General features: G+C 34.2%; 1 protein-coding gene and 1 long non-coding RNA gene across 2 annotated transcripts; one reads left to right on the top strand and one right to left on the bottom strand.

The window, feature by feature from the left end:
- Positions 1 to 991: 991 nt before the first annotated feature.
- LOC107892675 (PR5-like receptor kinase) lies at positions 992 to 1,963 on the top strand. Its single transcript, XM_016817736.1, has one exon. The coding sequence runs from the start codon at positions 992 to 994 to the stop codon at positions 1,961 to 1,963; it is 972 nt and encodes a 323-aa protein (XP_016673225.1).
- A 5,489-nt stretch (positions 1,964 to 7,452) lies between these two features.
- Positions 7,453 to 16,654, bottom strand: LOC107891990 (uncharacterized). Its single transcript, XR_001682397.2, has 5 exons — positions 15,259 to 16,654; positions 14,314 to 14,559; positions 12,185 to 12,627; positions 10,752 to 12,091; positions 7,453 to 10,671 (listed from the first exon to the last, which is right to left on the bottom strand). It is a non-coding gene; the product is annotated as an uncharacterized lncRNA (long non-coding RNA).
- Positions 16,655 to 21,687: the final 5,033 nt, after the last annotated feature.

The following is a 21,687-nucleotide window of genomic DNA, read 5'->3' on the forward strand; positions in this document are numbered from 1 at the left end:
AAAAAAATTTAAATCGAAGGGGAAAAACACAATTCTCCTATAGTATATGATATTAATTTTTTTATCACATGAAATTCAAATTATCTATATAAGGGTATACATACAATTTAATCAACACAATTTAAATATGTTTTAAATTTAAATTGACATTTAAGTTTTAAATTGATGACTGGACTGGATTAATACAAAGATAATACTTTAAAAACTCAATTTAATTGTTTGAAGTTCATTCAGCAATTTTAAATGTGGTGGTACTTATAGTTTAAACCTCACTCATTTTACTAGCTTAATTTTCTATATTGCTTTTTCTACAACAGATTTTGGTTGTATTTATTCAAATGTATTGCTTATATTTGTGATTGTATTAATAACCTTTTCAAGAAAAAAAATCAATCTATGCCTATTTTAATTATTAGAGTCATTCATTCTATGTCAATTTTAATTGTTTTAGTTATAAAATAATTATTTTATGGTTTAAGGTCTCTTAAATAGATTTTTTTAAGTATTAACTTTTCTTATATATTTACTAATCAAATTTATAATAAATAAACAGTTTTATTAGTGTGTATTATATATTTCCTCCCCTTAAAAATGCTAAATATTCTTGGTTTTTACTCCTAAATATGACTAGGATTAGCTACAACATATACAAAGACTTTGAGCCTAACGTTTGTGGAACAAAACAATGGGTCTTTCGACCAAAACCAAGAATACCTAAGTTAGAGTGTAAGTCTCCACATTTATGATTTCCCAAAGTTCTAATTATGCTACTTTTTTGTACAGACCACGCCTACTTAAAATTGAAGGGGTCTAGGTTTTTGGGTAAGTTTTAATTATTTTGATTTTTTACTTCTTTTTTCACGTTATATTTCTCACCCTTTTATACTCTGCCACTGTTGTTTGATTAGGATATTGGTTTGCAAGTGGAGTAGTATTTGCATGTCTCATCATTGTTGTGTACAAAATTACTCAAATGATGAAATCGAAAACTATGAAAGATCCCAACGTCGAAACTTACATAAAGAAATATGGGTCACTAGCTCCAAAGAGATATCAATGTTTAGATATCAAGAAAATAACTAATTCATTTAGGGAGGAACTGGGTGAAGGAGGGTTTTGCAGCGTCTACAAAAGAAAGCTCGATGACGGTCGTCCCGTGGCTGTGAAGGTTCTCAAAACAAACATAAGAAAAGGAGATGGAGAAGAGTTCATAAATGAAGTCATCAGTATTAGCAGAACATCACATGTTAATATTGTTTCCCTTCTTGGATATTGTTATACCACAAACAAGAAAGCCTTGATGTTTGAATTTATGCCCAATGGTTCTCTTGAAAAGTTCATTCACAACAAAAATATTGCCACTGAAGGGTGCCTTGCATGGGGAAAATTGCATGAAATTGCAATAGGAATAGCTCGAGGACTCGAGTACCTCCACCGGGGTTGCAACACAAGGATTTTGCATCTCGACGTAAAACCTCATAATGTACTTTTAGATGAAAACTTTTGCCCCAAGATCTCTGATTTTGGACTTGCAAAACTATGTCCAAAAGAGAGCATTATATCTGTGTTGGATGCTAGAGGGACAATTGGATATATTGCCCCAGAACTATTTAGTAGGAACTTTGGGGGAGTTTCACACAAGGCCGATGTGTATAGTTTCGGAATGATGGTTTTAGAGATGGTAGGAGGAAGAAAGAATATTGATGAATCTACAAAGGATAGTAGTAAGCTATATTATCCACATTGGGTTTGTGACCGTCTACAGAAAGACAATAACCTAGGATTGCATGGGGTAATGTCGAGCCAAGATAATGAAATAGCAAAAAAGATGATAATAATAGGGTTTTGGTGCATACAAACTTACCCAGTACGAAGGCCATCAATGAATAAAGTTCTGGTTATGCTAGAAGTAAGTTTAGATACCCTCAAAATCCCACCTAAGCCTTTCATATATACCCCTTGAAGAACTCCTTTAAATGTTTATACTAGTCCAATAGCATGATTCTTTTTTTCGTTCCATGAATGACCTAATGGGCATCTAAAAATGAAATTTTGTCAATGATTGTAGTTGAATTTGGTTAAAATATTTGTTTAGAAGTCTTTCTGCTATTTAATCATTCTTAGCTTATGTCATGGTGTAACACCCCTCGCCTACTTCGATCGCCAGATCCAAGCTAAAGGAAGCTACAATAGTCAACAGAACAGTTACATTCAAAATTTAATTAATTTTTTATTAAACATGTAATTATTTTATACATACTCATAGGTAATGTTTATAAAAAAACGAGTCTAAATTGAGATTACAAAAGCTCTTAAGTTGACCCAAGTAATAATAAGGACCATTCTGAAATGTTTTACAAAAATAAAGACATTTATGAAAAATAAGGGACACAGTCATGTGCCCAGGCCGTGTAACTCTTTGTGACCGTGTGGTTTAAAAGTAACCATTTCCACCACACGACCGTGTGGCTGGACCATGTAACTTTCGAGAACCATGTGCCTCAAAAAACTCCTTTTTTACTAGGTTACCATAATGTCATTATGGTAACCATTTCCACCATATCTCACACTATCCACCAAATCTTATGACCTCGTTGTATAATGGTGTCAATGTGGCACATCAAAACGTGCTTACCATAATGGTTGAATGTGAAAACGTGCTTATCATATATCAACATCCAAAAACATATAACTAATATGCCACATGAAAACCTATACATATCCATATAACCGAGTCTGTAATGATTTAAAAGTCTACCGGTACTAAAGCTGGATAGCGTGAGTTCTAGGCGATTCGATTATCGAGTTCCACAAAATGCTAACTATAGAGACAGAAAATGAAACAGACTAAGTGATGGGAGTCAAAACCACCAAATATAATATCCTACACTCTAATTGAATTAAATAGTAGTATAGAGTAGAAGGGTCAATCCCATAGGGACTAGGATTTCTAATTTTCCTATTTACATGACTAAATTCTTGAGTCTAGGCAGTTGTCGTGCCCAGGACCTGTACGTGCAGAATTGAAAAATAAATAAGGGGGAGTTTAGTTGATAAAGGAAAACAAGTATAAAATAAAATGAAATAATAACAAAATGATAGTTGCGAAAATAAAATTAAGTAATTTAAATTAAATTAGTAAATCAATGTGTGAGTGCTTAGCCTTAGCCTCAGTACACTTTGAACTCGAACCGATCCTTGAAAATAAATTTCCTTTCTCTTAACGATAAATTGGTTATAGCAATCAATGACTCCCCAACCGCCAACTCTTCTTTGTGTAATTGGTTCCGGTACGACATGCAAATCAACTAGAACGATGGAAATGTGCAAGTGTACACAATCGTAATAAGTAATAAAGTGACAAGTAAATGTCGAGTTATCGTACCCATAAGGATTGTGTAAGAAAATATTTATGAAATGCAACTAAAAACAGTTTGGTGATGGGAAAATCTTTTGTTTTGAAAAAGTGATGTAAAACTAAAAATTAACTAAGTAATAAAAATAAAAAGTAAAAATTCCTATGCACGATTTATAAAAAAAACAAGTTTAATCAATATGACATAATTGTGTTAGATTAGTTACATTTCTTAACTTAATATTACTAAACAATGTTCATGTTGTTCCGAATAAATTCACAACTTGGTAATTTGTTAACTATAGCACATACTGACTTACAAAATTAACTAATCTCTTGAACATCTATGCCAATTCAAACAATTAATCAATTTTAATAAGAAAGTAAAAGATTAAGTGAGGTAACAATATACTCTTACATGGAAATAGTTTAATCACAATAATCTTACAAGTTATGCAAGGCTAATGTATTGTTTAATATCGTTGCTAATTTAACCCTCAGCTACCTTATAAGATTAAACATGCACTGATTAAGTATTGTGTCAATTAATTACAATTTCAATACGATTAATAATTAATTCATTAGTTACCTTACAATTGTAATGCAAGAATAACATAATCGTGATTTTACTTAATGAAACAATTTACCAAGACTTATAACAACACGAACATAATTTTAATTAGTTAAGTGGACGAAATGCAATCAACCTAACACGAATCAAATTTAAGCCATGTTAATTAAATTAAGAAAAAAAATATAACAAGTATCCATAGACATGTTCATAACAACAACAATAAAAGTTAAAGGATAGGAAATTAGAATCAAATCTGGTGTTTCTCCGAAGCCTGACTAGTTTGCTCCGCTCCTCCTTCTCCACTCATTCTTTTTGAGCCGAGGCTTTTACAAGAACTTGAATGCTACTACCCAAGGTGGTTTAAGGGCTCTTTTCCAAGAGGGAAATTGGCAAGGAAGGGACAAGAAAGAAAATGGGAAATAAGAGAGAAAGTGAGTGAAAGAGAGAGATGTGAGGAATGAGAGTTGTGCTTGAAATGAATATGTGAAGGGGTATTTATAGATGGAATTGGCTGCTAAAAATAGCAAAAAAATTAGCAGCCATTTTCCCCCCTTTGGCCGGCCACACATGTGGCAAGTTTGAATGTTTCAAACTTGCTAAATTTAGCTTGGGTGAATCTTTAAAAGCACAAAAAGTGGAGGGGTTTGAATGAAATTTCAAGAAAACTTCAAGAGATGTTTTGCAAGTAAAATAATCAACTAATTTGAGCTGATTGGGTCAGCATGTTGGACGGTTTTGCACAGCCCATTTGCTTGGTTGGATTAGTCTTTTAGTTTAGCACAATTAGGCATCATTTCATAATATAATTAATAATATTTTTTTATCCAAAATAAATTGGATATAATTAAAATTAATCATATTATGTACTATTATTCATCATTTTGACCGTCTTAGGCTAAAAAATTAATTCGCCTCAATGCTTCAGAAATCACTTCATGGTTTTGTGCTCCTAGCAGTGTTTACCGAGCCAGTTTTCACTATTTGTACAAATCTGTTGAAAATAAATCAAAATTTATGAAAATTTATTATAAAATTAATTAAAATTCAATATGTTAATAATTTAAGTGCAATTTAATTATTTTATAATTATTATATATTTTTCGATAAGAATTATTACGAAACTGCATGAATTTGAGTTAAAAAGGGCATGAAAATGTCTACATATTTTCTTGTTTTCACTCCCCTAAACTTAATTCATCGCTCGTCCCGAGTAATGCACAAATTGAAAAGAACTTTTTGGAAACACCTTTGAAAAATTCCTTCAGAAAACATTTTTTCTCAAAGTTATGAATTTAGTATACTTATGCTCAAGAACAAAAAAATTGAGATTTATTCTACTTAAGTATACAATCGTTCAAATTAATCTCAATTATTATTATGATAGCAAAAATAGACTAAATTCTTTCTTAATAAAGACATGTTAAATCTTTACCAATTTGATTTTATTCTCTTATTTAAGATTAAGCTGCAATTGTCAAGTTTAATTTATGTCTTCATATGTTGAACATAACAATTTCTCTCCACTAATGTAGGTAGTAGAGAAACTTGAATCAATAGGTATTTTAAATAGGTTGTTACGTGGCTAGGCTAGGGGTAGGTAAAAGATAGATAAGTTTAGGGTAAAATACCCTAGACTCAGCTTGCATCGACCTTCGAAATAATTACCTTCAATACACCAACTTATTTTGCTTTTACATGCTCTTTTGTACATCTATTTCTTCCAAGTACATATGCTTTTTTTCGAGTATTTTGATACTTCTTTTCAACTCCTCCAAACTTATTTTCAAAGAATATTCTAAATAGTACTGAGTCTAGTGTTTGGGACAATTTAAAGATAATTATGACAGAAGTGATAGCTTAATATTGCAAAGGTTTAAATAAAATTAGGCCATAGTCTCAAAGTTAGGTTTCAAAGGATAAAAATTCATCAAGGTTGGCTTGTATGGCTCAGACGGTCCAAACAAAAGTTGCCTAAATCATTTTCAACATTCCATGCTTCTTAGGATTTTGCCTCAAGAAATTACTAAGTCAATTCTAGAGACTTAAACTTTCATGCATGCCTAGCTTTTCTATGGAACTAAAAATTTTATTGTATGATTTACATACTTTATTAAGAATACATTTATAATTCAGCTAACATAACAATTATTGAAATAATAGAACTTTATTTATACTGAAGTTTAGCATACTTAACAAAATTGAATTTTTTTTAACAAAATATAACCTAATCCATAATTTAAAGAAAGATTTATTTTGAGAAAAAATAATTTCAATTTTTCAATCCCCCTTACTTAAGATGAACAATTTCCTCATTGTTAGAAGTGAATAGATACTATACACTAGGTAGGATTCTAGAAAAGAGGAGGTGAGTCAATTTGACTACTTAAGTACCGAGCTCTCTCTAGATCCAATCCTAAACATGCACATATCTATTGTCACACTTCTTATTTTAAAACTTATTCATTTTTATTTATGATTTCCACCTCTTGTTTTATTATGCGAGAAATTAAAAATCCTAATAGAACTTAATACTAAAACATTAAATAACCTAGGAAAGAAAATAAAATAAAGTAAAGATCCCCCCATCTTATTTATTTGTAGTTCTCTCAGAATCTGACTCATCTTTTGCTCCGTTGTCTTTGTTTTTACATGAATCGCTTCATTCTCTCTTCGATATTGGACTCCATGGTTCAAATATAAAATAAGTGGGTTATTGAATATTTTTGTAAGATTGCTTCTTATTGAGTCATCCAGTATTTTTGAATATCTCCAGTAAGCTTGTTGCGGCCACTGCATATGTTGCATTATGCCCATCAACTTTGATAGCTCATCTCAAAGATCTGGGTGAGGTGATTGAGTTCTGAATGTTGAGGTTGTCATGTCAGGTTCAGTTATTGGTTCCATTGGTTCTACCTTATCAGGGATTTCAGCTGACTTCATTGGTTCGATCTCTATGAGATCTTCTTTTTATTCTTCAGGATCCTCGCTCTCTTCAACTCAATGATATATAACACAATCTTTGGTTATTCGATAGAGGTCTCAATATGTGATTGTGCCCTAGTTATAACCTGTCTTCTTTATGTTTGCAAGAATTTTAGCTTTTAAGCACAAAATTGTTAGTGTAAAGGGAAAGTAAGTTGGGCCAGAATGACTAACGGCACAATTCTGCATTTCTCTCAGAATGATTTTTCCCACATCAATGATCTTTGCTGTTAAGATCGAGTATAACAAGACCATTCGCTTTAATGAAATTGTAGTCCCATGTGAAATAGGCATAAGGCTGAATCGAATGAAATAGAAGCATACCTTTGCTAATGGTGTCAAATATTCTCTATGACATGTGTAAGTTCCATGCTTTGACACAGTCCACTTAGAACCCGGAACTGTAAGTTCATAGAGAATTTCTTACAGTTTTTCAGCCTTGATATTTCTCATCAAAGAAGAATATTCATCGTCTTCAAAATCAAGTAATTCAAAAAATTCATTAATAGCGTTTAAGCTTATTGGTACATTGATTCCTCGGACAGAAACTTCTGTTAATTCATTTGAAGTCAAATTCGCATAAAATTCACGAACTAATTCCTCATCTGCACTAGGCAATTTCTTAAAAAATAATTCCCAATTGAGAGCTTTGACAATTTGTCGAATGCGCGCCATGAAAATGACATAGTTGCTTTCTTTTAGTGTAAAGCCTTTTTCAGGGTGCATGTGTTGATTCTTGAAAACACTATCGTATCTCGTTTTGGCTTCTTCACAGTGAATTTTTTTTGTGATTCTTCAATTTTGATAGAGGCACAAGTTCTTTTGTGAGGCATGATTAACCTAAACATAAGATGGGAACAAATTTTCTCAAAAAAATCAATTTGCATAAAATATTAATAATTCAATAAATTAAATAATTAAATAATCAAATAAAATTGAAATTTAGGGGAAAATTTTTCTTACAACCTTTGTATAAAAATTAAGTACTCAATAAATAAAATTAGAAGCAAAATATTTTAATTGAAGGTTGGTTGGAAGGGTGATCGGTTGGTGGCTAAATGAGATGGAAGTGTGGTGCACAGGTAACAAGGGTGTGCAAGTTGTGCAAAGGTGTGCATGGGCTTGAAGCAAAGAACCGTAGCAGTGCGCAGGGCTGGTGTACAAGCAAGGCGTGAGCAGGGATGATGTGTGCAGGGGTAGCTGGACTGGTCGCGAGTAGGTGTGTGGGCAGTAGGCAGGTGCGTCAAACGAGGCTTGGTGTGAGCAGCAACAGCAACGTGCAAGAACTGGTGCGGGAGATGCTGGGTAGGTGAGCCAAGTGCATGTGCAGCTACTGGCCTAGTGGGAGCTATTGGGTAGTGATGGTGGTGGTGGTTAGGAGCTGCGACACTTGGTGGAACGGGTGAATAGAGGTTGGTTTGATGGATGGTGAATCATGGAGAAGGTTGGTAGAATTTATAGTGAAGGGAGGAAGGACTTCAATTTTCTAAGTCCTAATTCCAAATAAAGTTAATAACAATTAATACTGTATATGATGTATATTAAAATATTATTTGTTATTACTTTATTTATTAAAATAAATTTTACTAAAATATGATAAAGTTTAAACTAATCCTAATTCTATATAAAGTTGATAATAATTAATATATATTAGAATAAATATAATTATATATTAATTATTTTCACCTTATTTATTAAAAATTAAATTAATAATTTTATTTTGGCTGCTTCAAAAGATATTTACAAAAGGAGACAGCTAATTTCAATATTTACAAAAAGAGCAACTAAATTTTGCAAATAATTCAATTAAGTACTTAGACTTAAAGAAAATTTTAAAATTGAGTTGCAATTAAAGCTTGGATCAAAATTGACCCTTTTATTTGAAAAACTAAAAATTTATTTTTCCATTTAGGGAATAATTTCTCAGAAGGTTATGTTCAAATCAATTCTGAGGAAAGATTGGATGGGTCACAAGCAGTCCCACTTAAGTTCCAATCTCCTAGACAAAATTTATTTAAACATACTAATCCTGAAAATATACCCTAAATCATTTATTTAAAAAGAAAATGAGAAAAATTAAATATCTGATAAAATGAACGAGACTTTATCCCGTTCAATTTTATTCTCCCAGTAATGTTTTAAGCGGTGAGCATTGACTCGAAAATTACCTCCCTTACCTTGAAGTTCGACAACTCCATAGGGAAAAACTTGGTGAATCGTCAATAGCCAAAACCAACGCAATTTTAACTTACCTGAAAGGAACTTTAATCTAGAATTGAATAACAAGACTTGCTGACCTGCTTGAAATTCTTGAACTCAAATGTGCTTGTCATGCCATCTTTTAAGTCTTTCCTTAAATAGTTTGACATTCTCGTATGAGAACATTCAGAACTCTTCTAACTCATTGAGTTGAAGCATCCACTTCTCTTTAGCAAGCTTAAAATCCAAGTTGAGTTGTTGGCGAGCCCAATAAGTTTTGTGTTCTAACTTCAAGGGTAGATGATAGGCTTTCCCAAAAACCAACCTATAAGGTGACATCCCTAAAGGTGTATTTTATGCTGTCTTGTAGGCCCATAAAGCACCGTCTAGTCTTTTGGACCAATCTCGTCGATTCAGACAAACAACCTTCTCGAGTATGCCTTTTATCTTTTGTTTTCCAGTTCAGCTTGCCCATTTGTCTGCGAATGGTAAGCTGTGGCAACCTTGTGCTTCACTCCATGTTTGTCGACTAACCATTTCAACCATTTGTTCACAAAATGGGACCCCTCATCTCTGATGATGGCCCTAGGAGTTCAAAACCTTGTGAACACATGTTTCTGTAAAAACTTCATCACAACCTTGACATCAGATGCCTTGGCCTCAACCCACTTAGACACGTAGCCTACTACTACCAATATATACTTGTGACCAAAAGACGGAGGGAAAGGACCAAGGAAGTCAATACCCCAAACATTGAATAATTCTACCTCAATGATGTTTGTTCAGGGCATCTCATTTCTGTTGGTGACGTTTCCAACGCTTTGGCATTGTTCACAACTCTTTACATAAGCATATGTATCTTTGAATAGTGTTCGCTAAAAGAATCCGACTTGTAATACTTTGGCTACAGTACATATACCTCTGAAGTGTCCTCCATTCGAAGCTGTGTGGCGATGATATAAAATCTTATGTACTTCATCTTCTTCCATGCATCTCCTGATTATTTGATCTGCACACTTTCTGAACAAGTATGGTTCTTCCCAAAAATAGTAATTCATATCGTGAAAAAACTTTTTCTTTTGTTGATGACTTATCAAAAGACATCAAACCACAAGCTTGATAGTTAGGAAAATCAGCAAACCAATGGGTATTATGGATATGATTTACCTTAAATATGTGCTCATCTAAGAATGTCTCCCGAATGGGTATAAATGGAGAAGTCCCTTCTTGCGACTCCAATCTAGACAAGTGGTCTGCTACATGGTTTTTCTACTCCCTTTCGATCTTAAATTTTTAGATCAAATTCTTGGAGTAAAAGTATCCATCAGATTAATCTCAGATTAGCGTCTTTCTTGGCAAGTAAATACTTAATTGTCAAATGATCCATATAGACCGTCATTTTGGTTCCTACAAGATAAGATCAAAACTTGTCAAAAGAAAACACAATAGCAAGGAACTCTTCTCTGTTACCTATAATTCAATTGAGCTCCCGTCAGAGTCCGACTTGCATAGTAGATGGGATGAAAAACTTTGTTCCTCCACTGGCCCATTACAGCTCCTACTGCAAAGTCACTTGTGTCACACATCAATTCAAATGGTAATTCCTAATCTAGTGTGATAATGATAGGTACTGAAACTCACCGACTCTTCAAATCATTGAAAGCTCTTAAACACTCCTCATTAAATTTGAACATCGTATCCTTCTCCAATAATTTACATAAGGGTTTAGCAATTTTGGAAAATTTCTTGATAAATCTCTGATACAGACCGTCGTGACCCAAAAAGCTCCTAACACCCTTTACAAATGTTGGAGGTGGGAGTTTCTGAATAACATCTACCTTTGCTTTATCTACCTTGATTCCATGTCTCATTATTTGATGCCCTAGAACAATACCTTCCCATACCATGAAATGACACTTTTCTTAGTTAAGTACGAGGTTTGTTTATTCGCATCGCCATAGTACCTTGGCTAGATTGGCTAGTCAATCATCATTTGTATCTCCGAATACTGAAAAATCATCCATAAAAACTTCCAAATACTTTTCAACCATGTCAGTAAAAATAGACATCATACATATTTGAAATGTAGCAGGTGTATTACATAAACCAAATTTCACGCGTCTAAATGCAAATATAACGTACGAGCATGTGAATGTTGTTTTGTGTTGATCTTCTGGTGCTACAATCATATCCCGAATATTTATCTAGAAAATAGTAATAATCTTGCCCTACGAGTCTATCCAGCATCTGGTCCAAGAATGGCAAAGGAAAATGATCTTTCCTTGTCGCCTTGTTCAACTTTCTATAATCTATGCAAATTTTTCATCCCGTAACTATTCTGGTCGGTATTAGCTCATTATTCTTGTTCTCAATCATCGTAATACCTCATTTCTTTAGCACACACTGGACCATACTTACCCACAAACTATCTGAGATGGGATAAATTATACTCGCATCTAACCATTTTGTGATCTCTTTCTTTACCGTGTCCTTCATGATGGGGTTCAGTCTTCGTTGTTCATCAATCGTCCCTTTCTTGCCATCTTTTAAGATGATCTTGTGCATGCATACAGACAAACTAATGCCATGAATGTCAACTATAGTCCATTCGGTAGCCTTCTTGAATTGTTTCAATACTAGGATAAGTTTCTCTTTTTGCTCTTTGGTGAACTTCGCTGAAACAATCACAGACAAAGTAGAAGTGTTACCTAAATAAACATATTTTAAATGTGAGGGAAGTACCTTCAGTTCTAATTTTGGTGGCTCCTCAATTGACAGTTTTGGCTGCACATAATCTCTACTTTCTAACTCCAAAGATTCAAAGTAAAATTACAAATTGAATCCCCTTTGATTAGCTTCTAGCAAAGCTAAGTATTCCTTCCCCTCTTCATCACTTAGAGGGTCTGATGTTAAAACTTGTCCCAATGGGTCCTCAACATATTTGAGTTCCCTTTCCATGAGTAATTCCTCTAACTCGGATACTGTAGAACAATCATCAACTACGTCAGGAAATCGCATAAACTTAGAAACATTAAATGTTAGTTGATCGTCCTGAACACGCATAGTAAGCTCACCCGTCTGCACATCAATAAGGGTCCTTTTGGTTTCTAGGAAAGACCTTTCGAGGATGATTATCACCTCTTTATCTGCTTCAAAGTCTAGAATAACAAAGTCAACAGGAAAAATAAATTTGTCTACACGTACCAATACAGCCTCAATTTTTCCTTCTGGATGTGGTAAAGATCAATCTGCTAATTGAAGTGTAACCATAGTAGGTCTAACTTCACCTATCCCCAATTTCCTAAATATGGACATGTGCATCAAGTTGATGCTCGCACCCAAATTGCATAGTGCCTTACCACAATACGTTGCTCCAATGTTGCAAGGTATGGTAAAACATCTAGAATCCTTCAAATTTGCGAGTACTTTATCTCTTTGGTCCTTCTTTGTTTAAAAGTTATTTCAATCTCAAGGTCTACTAGGAGTAAATCGGTAATTTGATCAATACTCAAAACACCTGAAACAAACACAGAAAAATTAAATAAGTTAAAATTGAACATAAAAATTAACCAAAATGCAAAATTAACAATTTCACAAATAATGACTTTTAAAACAGTTCCCCAGAAATGACGCCAAAAACTTGGAATGATGGAAATGTGCAAGTGTACACAATCATAACAAGTAATAGAATGACAGGTAAATGTTGAGTTATCGTACCCACAGGGACTGTGTTGAAAAGTTTTTGTACGGGTTCATATCTCATGATTTTCAATCGGAATGATAACTAATCTAAAGCTAAATGAGGTTTAATTGAGCGTGAAATTAATCATACCCGATGGGTGTTTAAAAGTGGATTTCAACATAATGATGATATGTGAAAAGGAGAAAGGTCGTAAAGAGTAATTTAACAAAAAAAATAAGAAAATGAAATGAAATGGCAGAATGGTTTGCCAAACTACAGACCTGTGAAAAAAAGAAAATAAAAATTGCTTTTTAATTCAGTTCAAGCCTATCTTTTCCAAGCCACCATTATAAGGTATTTATACATTTTTCATATGCCAAATTTAACATGATTTCTCCTAAGATTATGCCTAACAACCAATTAAAATAAAAAAAAATCTATTCATAGAGTTTGACAAATTTACAATATGATTTTTAATCAACCACCGATTATGCAATTTTTCCAATTTGGCCTATTTCCTTGCTTATTGTTCCAATTTAGTCCAATTTGCTTATTTATTTGAACTTTGATATTCCAATTGTGTCCTGACAAAATTAAAACAAGAAGTCACAAGCTTAGTAGTATTTTATTCAAAATTTGACCATAAATAAGTACATTAAACACACAAACTTAGCTTGTTATCAAATCCCCATACTTAGCCGATGCTTGTCCTCAAGCATGTTGTGTATTTCCATACTAGAAATCATTCAATAATTTTTCCAAAATCAAGTCTCCTTCTACAACCAAGCGTAATGCAAACAACTTAGATGAAACAAGAATAAGAAAATTGCTAGGTTTAACCGACAAGCATTTTATAAAATTTCTAACATTATGCAAAATTCAACTACTTCACTAAATTAAAGCTTAATCAAAATTGCGAGGCAATTGTACTCAATCAAATTTTTCCACAAGTTTGGGATGTAATTGAAGCTTTTTACGCAAAATGAGATGACAACCCAAGCACCTCACTCCGGTTACTCAATTTGACACGTCTCCAATTAGTTTATTACTCGTTACTTATGATGGCTCGGTCAGCGAAGAGTTACCAGTTTTAGTTCGTCACTTGAATCTTTTGACGCGAAATGAGATGACAACCCAAGCACCTCATCCCGATTACTCAATTTGGTCGCATTTCTGAAATATCCACTCATAACTAAGCCATTTAAATGAGACTCGAGTACTTTAGGCAAGTTTAAAGAGCTAGCAATGAAAATGTTGACTTAGCCATAATATTTTCAAATTCTACAAAATACTTGTCGATTAAAGGAAGAAATAAACAGTTATTTATAAATTACCCAATAATTTAAATTAACTAAGCATAGGAATTTGAGGTTCAATTTTGAAACAGATTAAGGAATAATCTTAGTATACGAATTAACAAAGAAGAAATAACATGGCATGTCCCCCCTACTTAGCCTACATTGCCCTCAATGTGCAATTTCAAAGAATAACAAAGAGAAGGGTAAAGTGTACTCTCCGTACATGTTTAATTTGGTGGAGGGTGTTGGAAATGTCCACTTTGTAGTATGACAAGGATGTTTGAAATTTGATCTCCCATTGTGTCTCGGCGAGTCTCGATGCGATTTAGTCGTGCATCCACAGCAAAATGGGTTGCTTCTCTTACTCCCTAGGAGCTGGAGTGTGTCGTCAATGAAATACTCTATTGTTACGAGCAGTTCATATACTTGGGGGGAAAATGAAACATAGTAGGGGTGTTGACAAGGAAACCTATAGAATCCAAATAATATTCATCTAAATGATATATAGTAAATGCATATGTAAGAGATAAAACATCAATTCTATATGAAAAAATGTTTGTGGCTAAATGTGTGATATATGAGCCAAGTATGAGTGGTTTGTGAACCTATATAACGGCATGAAAAATTTGTGCAAACCAATATCCTAAATTGACTCTATAACTGAAGTGCATACACCACAAGAAAATTAATTCTGCTTTAGTTAGGACAGATGAAGAATCGTTGCGACTCGAATAATTAAATGTGAGAAATCTATGAATGTATCTTAGGGGCAGTTCATGAACTAATAAGGCTTTAGAGGTCTTAGAACTGTAAGTTTGGGATGTAGAGTTAGTCAAAGCCGAGTAAGGAGCATCGACATCAAAATCACTAGTATGTCAAGTAAAGCAATATGGTATGAATTGAATTGAACATTGCTAGGGTCAGCGAACCCATAGCCATGTCAAAATCCAAAATTGACATTCTAAATGTTTTACCAAGCAATCGTAAGCAGACGATGTTGACGATGACATTTATATTGAAGCTAAATGTTGCATAAAATTTATATATGAGTTTGCAGTATGTAGCATAGTTAATATTCGCAAAAGATATCCAACCAACAACATCGAAATAAATAGAAAAGCATCTCGTAAATTAAGTGTGTTGAGGGTAAAAAGAATAATGCTCTTACAAACTGGATAGGGTAATGTCAAACTTTGTCATATCTCATGCGGTGTTTAGGGGATGTAAATTTCAAAAATTCCTGGAGTTTTGCCTCTGACAGTATCGTGTAGGTAAACCCTCGCTGGCCTCGCCTATTATTTTAGGTGGTTGGAATTCTTCTTTGGCCAGACTATTTGGTGAAATCGACATATAAATAGCCTCAGTACTATTGTTTGGAGCTGTTACCGGCATGCCACTTGGCTGGTGTGATAGTTGTTGTCGAGCACGTGCAATGGCTAACCTTGTTTAGCGCATAGGCAGTTGCTTGTTTCAATTTGAAGGTTTCGCGCCACGGTAATCGAAGGTGATGGTTCTGTCTGAACGACCCATAGGATACGTATGTAATGGAAGAATTGGCTAGAAGTTTGGAACGTTATACCTTACTACGTTATAAGCGTCCGAACGAACTGTGGGTCTTCTTCCTTGTTCAATGTTGAACTCCTTTGATGACGGTTTTGACTTCTTCCAGCAAATTGTATCAGTCATGATGTAGACTGAATTGAATTTTCATCATCAATGACGATGACGGGTGGTGTCGAAAATCAATTTCGATCTCGATTACTTGAAGCCGAGAAACCATCAACCACTTGATTTCTAGTTCGAACCATGGCTGACATTTCAGTTGAAAAGTAAGTGATGACATTTGTTGCGGCGGTTTACAGCGGTGGTTCATAGTGGTGGTTTTTGGTGTTTGGGTAGTCTCGGCGTTTAGTTTTCGGGGTGGCGTGGCAGTGTTCTAAAATTTAGCTGTGTGGCAGTGGGTGGTGCGGGTTTTGGTATTTCGAGATTGGTGGTTGTTGTTGTATGAAGGTGTGACGATGGTAGGGAAAAGATGTGAACGATGACGTTTTAAGGTTGGAGAAATGTTGCGGTGTTTAGGGAGGCAAACAACAGCGTTCGGGGAATAGATGGAGAAGTGTGCCTTGGTTGATGGTGGAGGGGGAAGGGATATAATCGACGGTGACACAGTTGATGGCAGAGTTGGGGAAAGGTAAATTGGTTGACAAATTCAATCATGGTGGTGGCGGCGTATGGCGACAACAAAGTTTTGAAAAAGGTGAGGTTTTTTTAGGGTTCATTTTTGGAAAAGAAGAGAAGAAAAGGGGAAAAAAAGGAAAATGGGAAGGGGTGTTTTCGTGGATCAGTTCCTTTTTTTATTCTTTCTTTGGGCCAAATTCGACCAATTGGTTTTATTTGGGTAAGGTTTGGGTTGTGGGATTTTTTATTAGGGTAGATTATGAGTTCGAGTTGGTTTTGGGTTTTTTTATTTGGGTAGGTGATGGGTTTTAGTTGGTTTTGGGGTTTGTTTTTTAATTCATTTTGGGTTGATTTTGGGTTTGAGTGTTGGGTTGGTTATGTGAAGAAAAATGGCAGCACTAAATGTGGCATGCCAAAGCTCCTAGGAAACAACACGTTTAAATGGGTTAAATAACAATCTTATTATTTTTCTCTTTATTTTTCAACATAAATTTAATTAAATTAAAAATTAAATAAATAATTTTGGTTCCTCCCCACAAGTGCTTTTGTTTAACGTCATTAGCTCGACGACTTGAAAGTTTATTCGTATGGCTCATTGAGAATTAATTCTTTCACCATGTTTAGTTGGAAATTCTAGTAAAAAGGTTTTAACCTTTGCCCATTGACCTTAAAACATTTTCCTGACTCGTCGCTCTTAATTTCAACTGTACCATGAGGAAAAAATTGAGTAATAACAAAAAGACAAAGCCATTTGGTTCGAAGTTCACCTGCAAAATCCTTAGTGTGGGATCGTAAAATAACACATTCTCTCCAACTAAAAATTGTTTATGAGATAGCTTCCGGTCATGAAACGCCTTAGTTTTTTCCTTGTAAACTTAGGCATTTTCATACGCATCACGCCAGATTTTGTAGAGCTCTTGAGTGTGTAATTTTTTATATTCATCTACGGAATCTAACTTCATGTTGCATTGTTTGGCATCCCAATATGCCTTGTGTTCCAATTCTACCGAAAGGTGACATGGTTACCAAATATGAGTTGATAATGTGACATGCCTATAGGTTCTTTATATGTCGTGCGGTATGCCCACAATGCATCATTTAGTCATAGGCTCCAGTCCTTCCTATCTGGTTTCACTATTTTTTTCCAAAATTGACTTAATTTCATGGTTTGAGACTTCTGCTTTATAACACCCCTAACCCGTATCCGTCATCAGAATAGGGTTACGAAGCATTACCTGAGTTTTCATTTCAAAACAATAAAACATTTTAAACATTTTAATTCATATAATTAATCATAGCAAAACCAGTCAATAACATACATACCGTCCCTTATACGAGCTCTCGAAACTCTAAAAACACATTAGAAACAAGTCGGGACTAAATCGGAAACATATAGTATTTTTCAAAAAAATATGAAACTTTTCAAACTGCAGGGGTCACACGGCCGTGTGACTAACTCGGCCAAGAGACACGCCCGTGTCTCAAGTTCTGTGGACATTCGAAGTAGGGACACATAGCTGTGTCCTAGCCAGTGTCTGTGCCTATAAAACTCACAGACTTGGGTCACATCCGTGTACTAGGCTGTGTAACAGCCTCACTTGTAACCCTTTGTAAGCTACAGGGGACACACGAGTGTGTCGCCAGGCCATGTGTCACACTCGACTGAAACAGTCTCTACCATAGTGGACAAAAATTAGGCCATTTCGAATCCATTTTTCTTCAGGGGATACACGGCTAAGACACATACCTACTATCAAATTTCCACATATGAACAAGCCTTCAAATTACACTAAAAACATGCATAATCAAGCTATTCAAAGAAGGTACAAAGCATTCAACCAATATGCCCAAAGGCACCTCAATCACAACATTTAAACATGTATAACCATATGCATAATCCAACCACACTTGGCCAAAGCCTAAGCATTTACACCAAACATGTTAGCCATATAAACATATAACATAAACAATTTAATCATGGATGAGCATAATATTTAATCATGGATGAGCACAAGATTTAATCATGTATCATATGCATATATCTTCTATCTCAACTTTCATTATACCATGTATGACTAATTCAATGAAATTCACATGTGTTCATGTCTTACTTCATATTGAACTTGTACCATTCTCTTTTAAATCATGCCCGTTGAACAATTTAGAATAGCGTTGGATACTCGGGATAGCTCACACATAGTGTGCTAACTTATATAACTGTAATCCATCAATTCCTATACATGTATGCTCACACGAGCTGTGAATCAAAAACCTCACACGAGTTGTGAATCAGAATGCTCACACGAGCTGTGGAGTATCTGCAACACATGCCAGACCTCAGTCATCGGTAGGACATTCAAGACCAGCACCTGAATCATGTAAACCCTAATGACATGTCATTTGTTCCTACTAATTTCTAAGGTTCAAACAGGGCTCAGTAGTCGACGTAACATCGTTCGATATGCAATCGGTATATATATTGCAGTCAACAATACATGTATAATTAAATTAAAAACACATAAATACAATATAATTACACGAACTTACCTCATGGATTAAACATAGATACAGAGGCGATTGTTCCAAAACTTTTATCTTTGCCTGATCTAAAGCCATACGAGGTTTGTCTTAATCTAAACGAATAAATTCAGCTCAATTCAATACTTAGCTTATTCAATTTAACCCAAACTCATTTTTAGCAAAATTATATTTTTCCCTTGATAATTTTAATTTCATTTCAATTTAGTCCCTAGCTCATAAAAATGAAAATTCATGCAATTCATCCTTAACCCACTATAGTCGAATTTCATATAGGTCCCTAGGAAGCCCTATATTTTATTTATTTCACAATTTCACCATGAATATTTTCTATTTTTTAGTTTAATCCCCATTTGACAATTTCATCAAAAATTACTTGTTGTTTATCTATAAACAACTAACCATTTTCTTCCATAAAACATCAAAAATCATACACATTCATTCATGGAAAAACCCTAACCTTTTAACAGTTTTACAAATTAGTCCCCAAGCTAGCTAGATTAATCTACAATGATCCCGAAAACATAGAAATCATTAAAAACTGGACTAAAATACATACCATGCACTTAGAAATGAACTAGCCGAATGTTGAAGCTTCTCCAATGGCTTCCTAACCTTATTTTCAGTTAAGTAAGAATAAAGAGATGATAACTTGATTTTGTTTTATTTTATTTATCATTATTTACCAAATTACATTAATAACCTTTTAAAACATTAAAAATGTCACTAATACCAAGCCATGTACATCCACTATCTTCATTAATGGTCCAATTACCACATAAGGACTCATACTTCAAGGTACTATAGCCCTTTAATACATTTAGCTACGAGAACTCTACTTTTGCACTTTATGTGATTTAGTCCTTTTTATTAAATTAAGCATACAAACGGTAAAATTTCTTAATGAAATTTTTATACGGTAATACTAACATGTTGTAGAAATTAAAATAATAAAAAAATTAATATTTCTACGTCAGATTTGTGGTCCCAAAACCACAGTTCCAATTTCACTAAAAACGGGCTATTAAAACTCAGCCCCCTAAAGAAATTTTCGTTCCCGAAAATCTTACCAAAAAAGAGGTTCGAATATTGTTTTCTCATAGCCTCCTCGGGTTCCCAGGTTGCTTCCTCTATCCCGTGATGTTGCCAAAGAACATTTAATAAAGCTATGCTCTTGTTTCTTAATTCTTTAACCTCTTGAGCCAAAATTCTGATCGGTTTTTCACTATACGACATATCAAGCTAAATTTCGACATCCGTCTATAAGATAACATGTGAAAGGTCAGATCGCTACCATTGTAACATAGATACGTGAAACACGTTATGAATGTTTTCTAACTCTGATGGTAAAGCTAATTGATACGTTACTAGTTCGATTCTTTCAATAATATTTTACGGCCCAATAAATCGCGAACTTAGCTTTCCTTTGTGACTGAAACGAAAAACTTTCTTCAAGGGCGACACTTTTAGGAATACTTTATCGTCGACTTGAAATTCAATGTCTTTACATTTCAAATCCGTATACGATTTCTGTCGATCTGGAGTAGGTTTTAAACTATCCCGAATCACTTTTACTTTTTCTTCCATCTCTCGAATCAAATCAACCCCTTGAATCTTATTCTCACTAAGCTCAGTCCAATACAACAGAGTTTGACGTTTACGACCATACAAAGTTTAATATAGTGCCATTTTTATGCTCGACTGATAACTGTTATTGTATGCGAACTCAACCAACGGTAAATATTTCTCCTAATTACCTTCGAATTCTAACACACAACAACAAAGCATATCCTCGAGGATTTGAATTACTCATTCGGACTGACCACCGGTCTGAGGATGAAATGCAGTGCTAAAATGAAACTACGTACCTAGAGCTTCTTGTAACTCTCTCCAGAATCATGATGTAAATAGCGGATCTCTGTCCAAAATTATAGAAACTGGTACCTCGTGCAATCTGATAATCTCAGAAACGTATAACTCAGTAATCTTTCAAGGGAGTGGTCTGTACGTACCAGAAGAAAATGTGCAAATTTCTTCAGATGATCAATGACAACCCAAATTGTATCTTTCCTTGTCAAGACAGGGGTAAACCCGATATGAAATCTATCGTAACTCGCTCCCATTTCTATTCTGGTATCTTCACTAGTTGTAATAACAAGAAGGTACCTGATGTTCAGTTTTAACTTGTTGACAAACTAAGCATCTTGATACGAAATAAAAAATCTCTCGTTTCATTCCCAGCCACCAGTATATTTATTTCAAATCACTGTATATCTTATTACTTCTCAGATGAACAGATAAGCCACCACTATGAGCTTTTTGTAAAATCTTCTAAATGAGCTCTAGATTCTTCAGTACACAAATCCTGCCCCTGAAAAATAAACAATCATCTGATCTAATATGAAATTCTAAACCAGAGGTTGACTCATTCTATTTTTGTTTAACTAGCAACATGTTATCACACTTTTGAGCCTCGCAGATCTGTTGTAAAGACATCTGTCTAGCTTTCAACTCTACTAAAATTGAGCCATCATCAGATAACGTCAGTTGCATATTCATCGCTTGCAAAGCAAATAAAGAATTTCTACTCTGAGCATCCGCAACTACATTCACTTTACCTAGATGATAATCAATAATGTAGTCTTTCAATAGCTCGAGCCACCTGCGCTACCTTAGATTCAAATCTGTCTATGACATTAGATGCTTCAAACTCTTATGATCAGTAAAGATATGACTTTTTTCAGGGTACAAATGGTGTCGCCAAATTTTTATCGCAAACACTATAGCTGCCAGTTCTAAATCATGTGTCAGATAATTCTTTTCATGCGGCTTTAACTGTCTAAAAACATTAGCTATCACTTTACCTTCCTATATCAAAACA

The sequence above is a fragment of the Gossypium hirsutum genome, chromosome D09 (assembly GCF_007990345.1).
Source record: "Gossypium hirsutum isolate 1008001.06 chromosome D09, Gossypium_hirsutum_v2.1, whole genome shotgun sequence".
In the NCBI taxonomy this organism is placed as follows: domain Eukaryota; kingdom Viridiplantae; phylum Streptophyta; class Magnoliopsida; order Malvales; family Malvaceae; genus Gossypium; species Gossypium hirsutum.

What these genes read in the sequence shown, in the direction of transcription:
- LOC107892675 (XM_016817736.1), top strand. Translation starts at nt 992, where the DNA reads ATGAAAGATCCCAACGTCGAAACTTACATAAAGAAATATGGGTCACTA.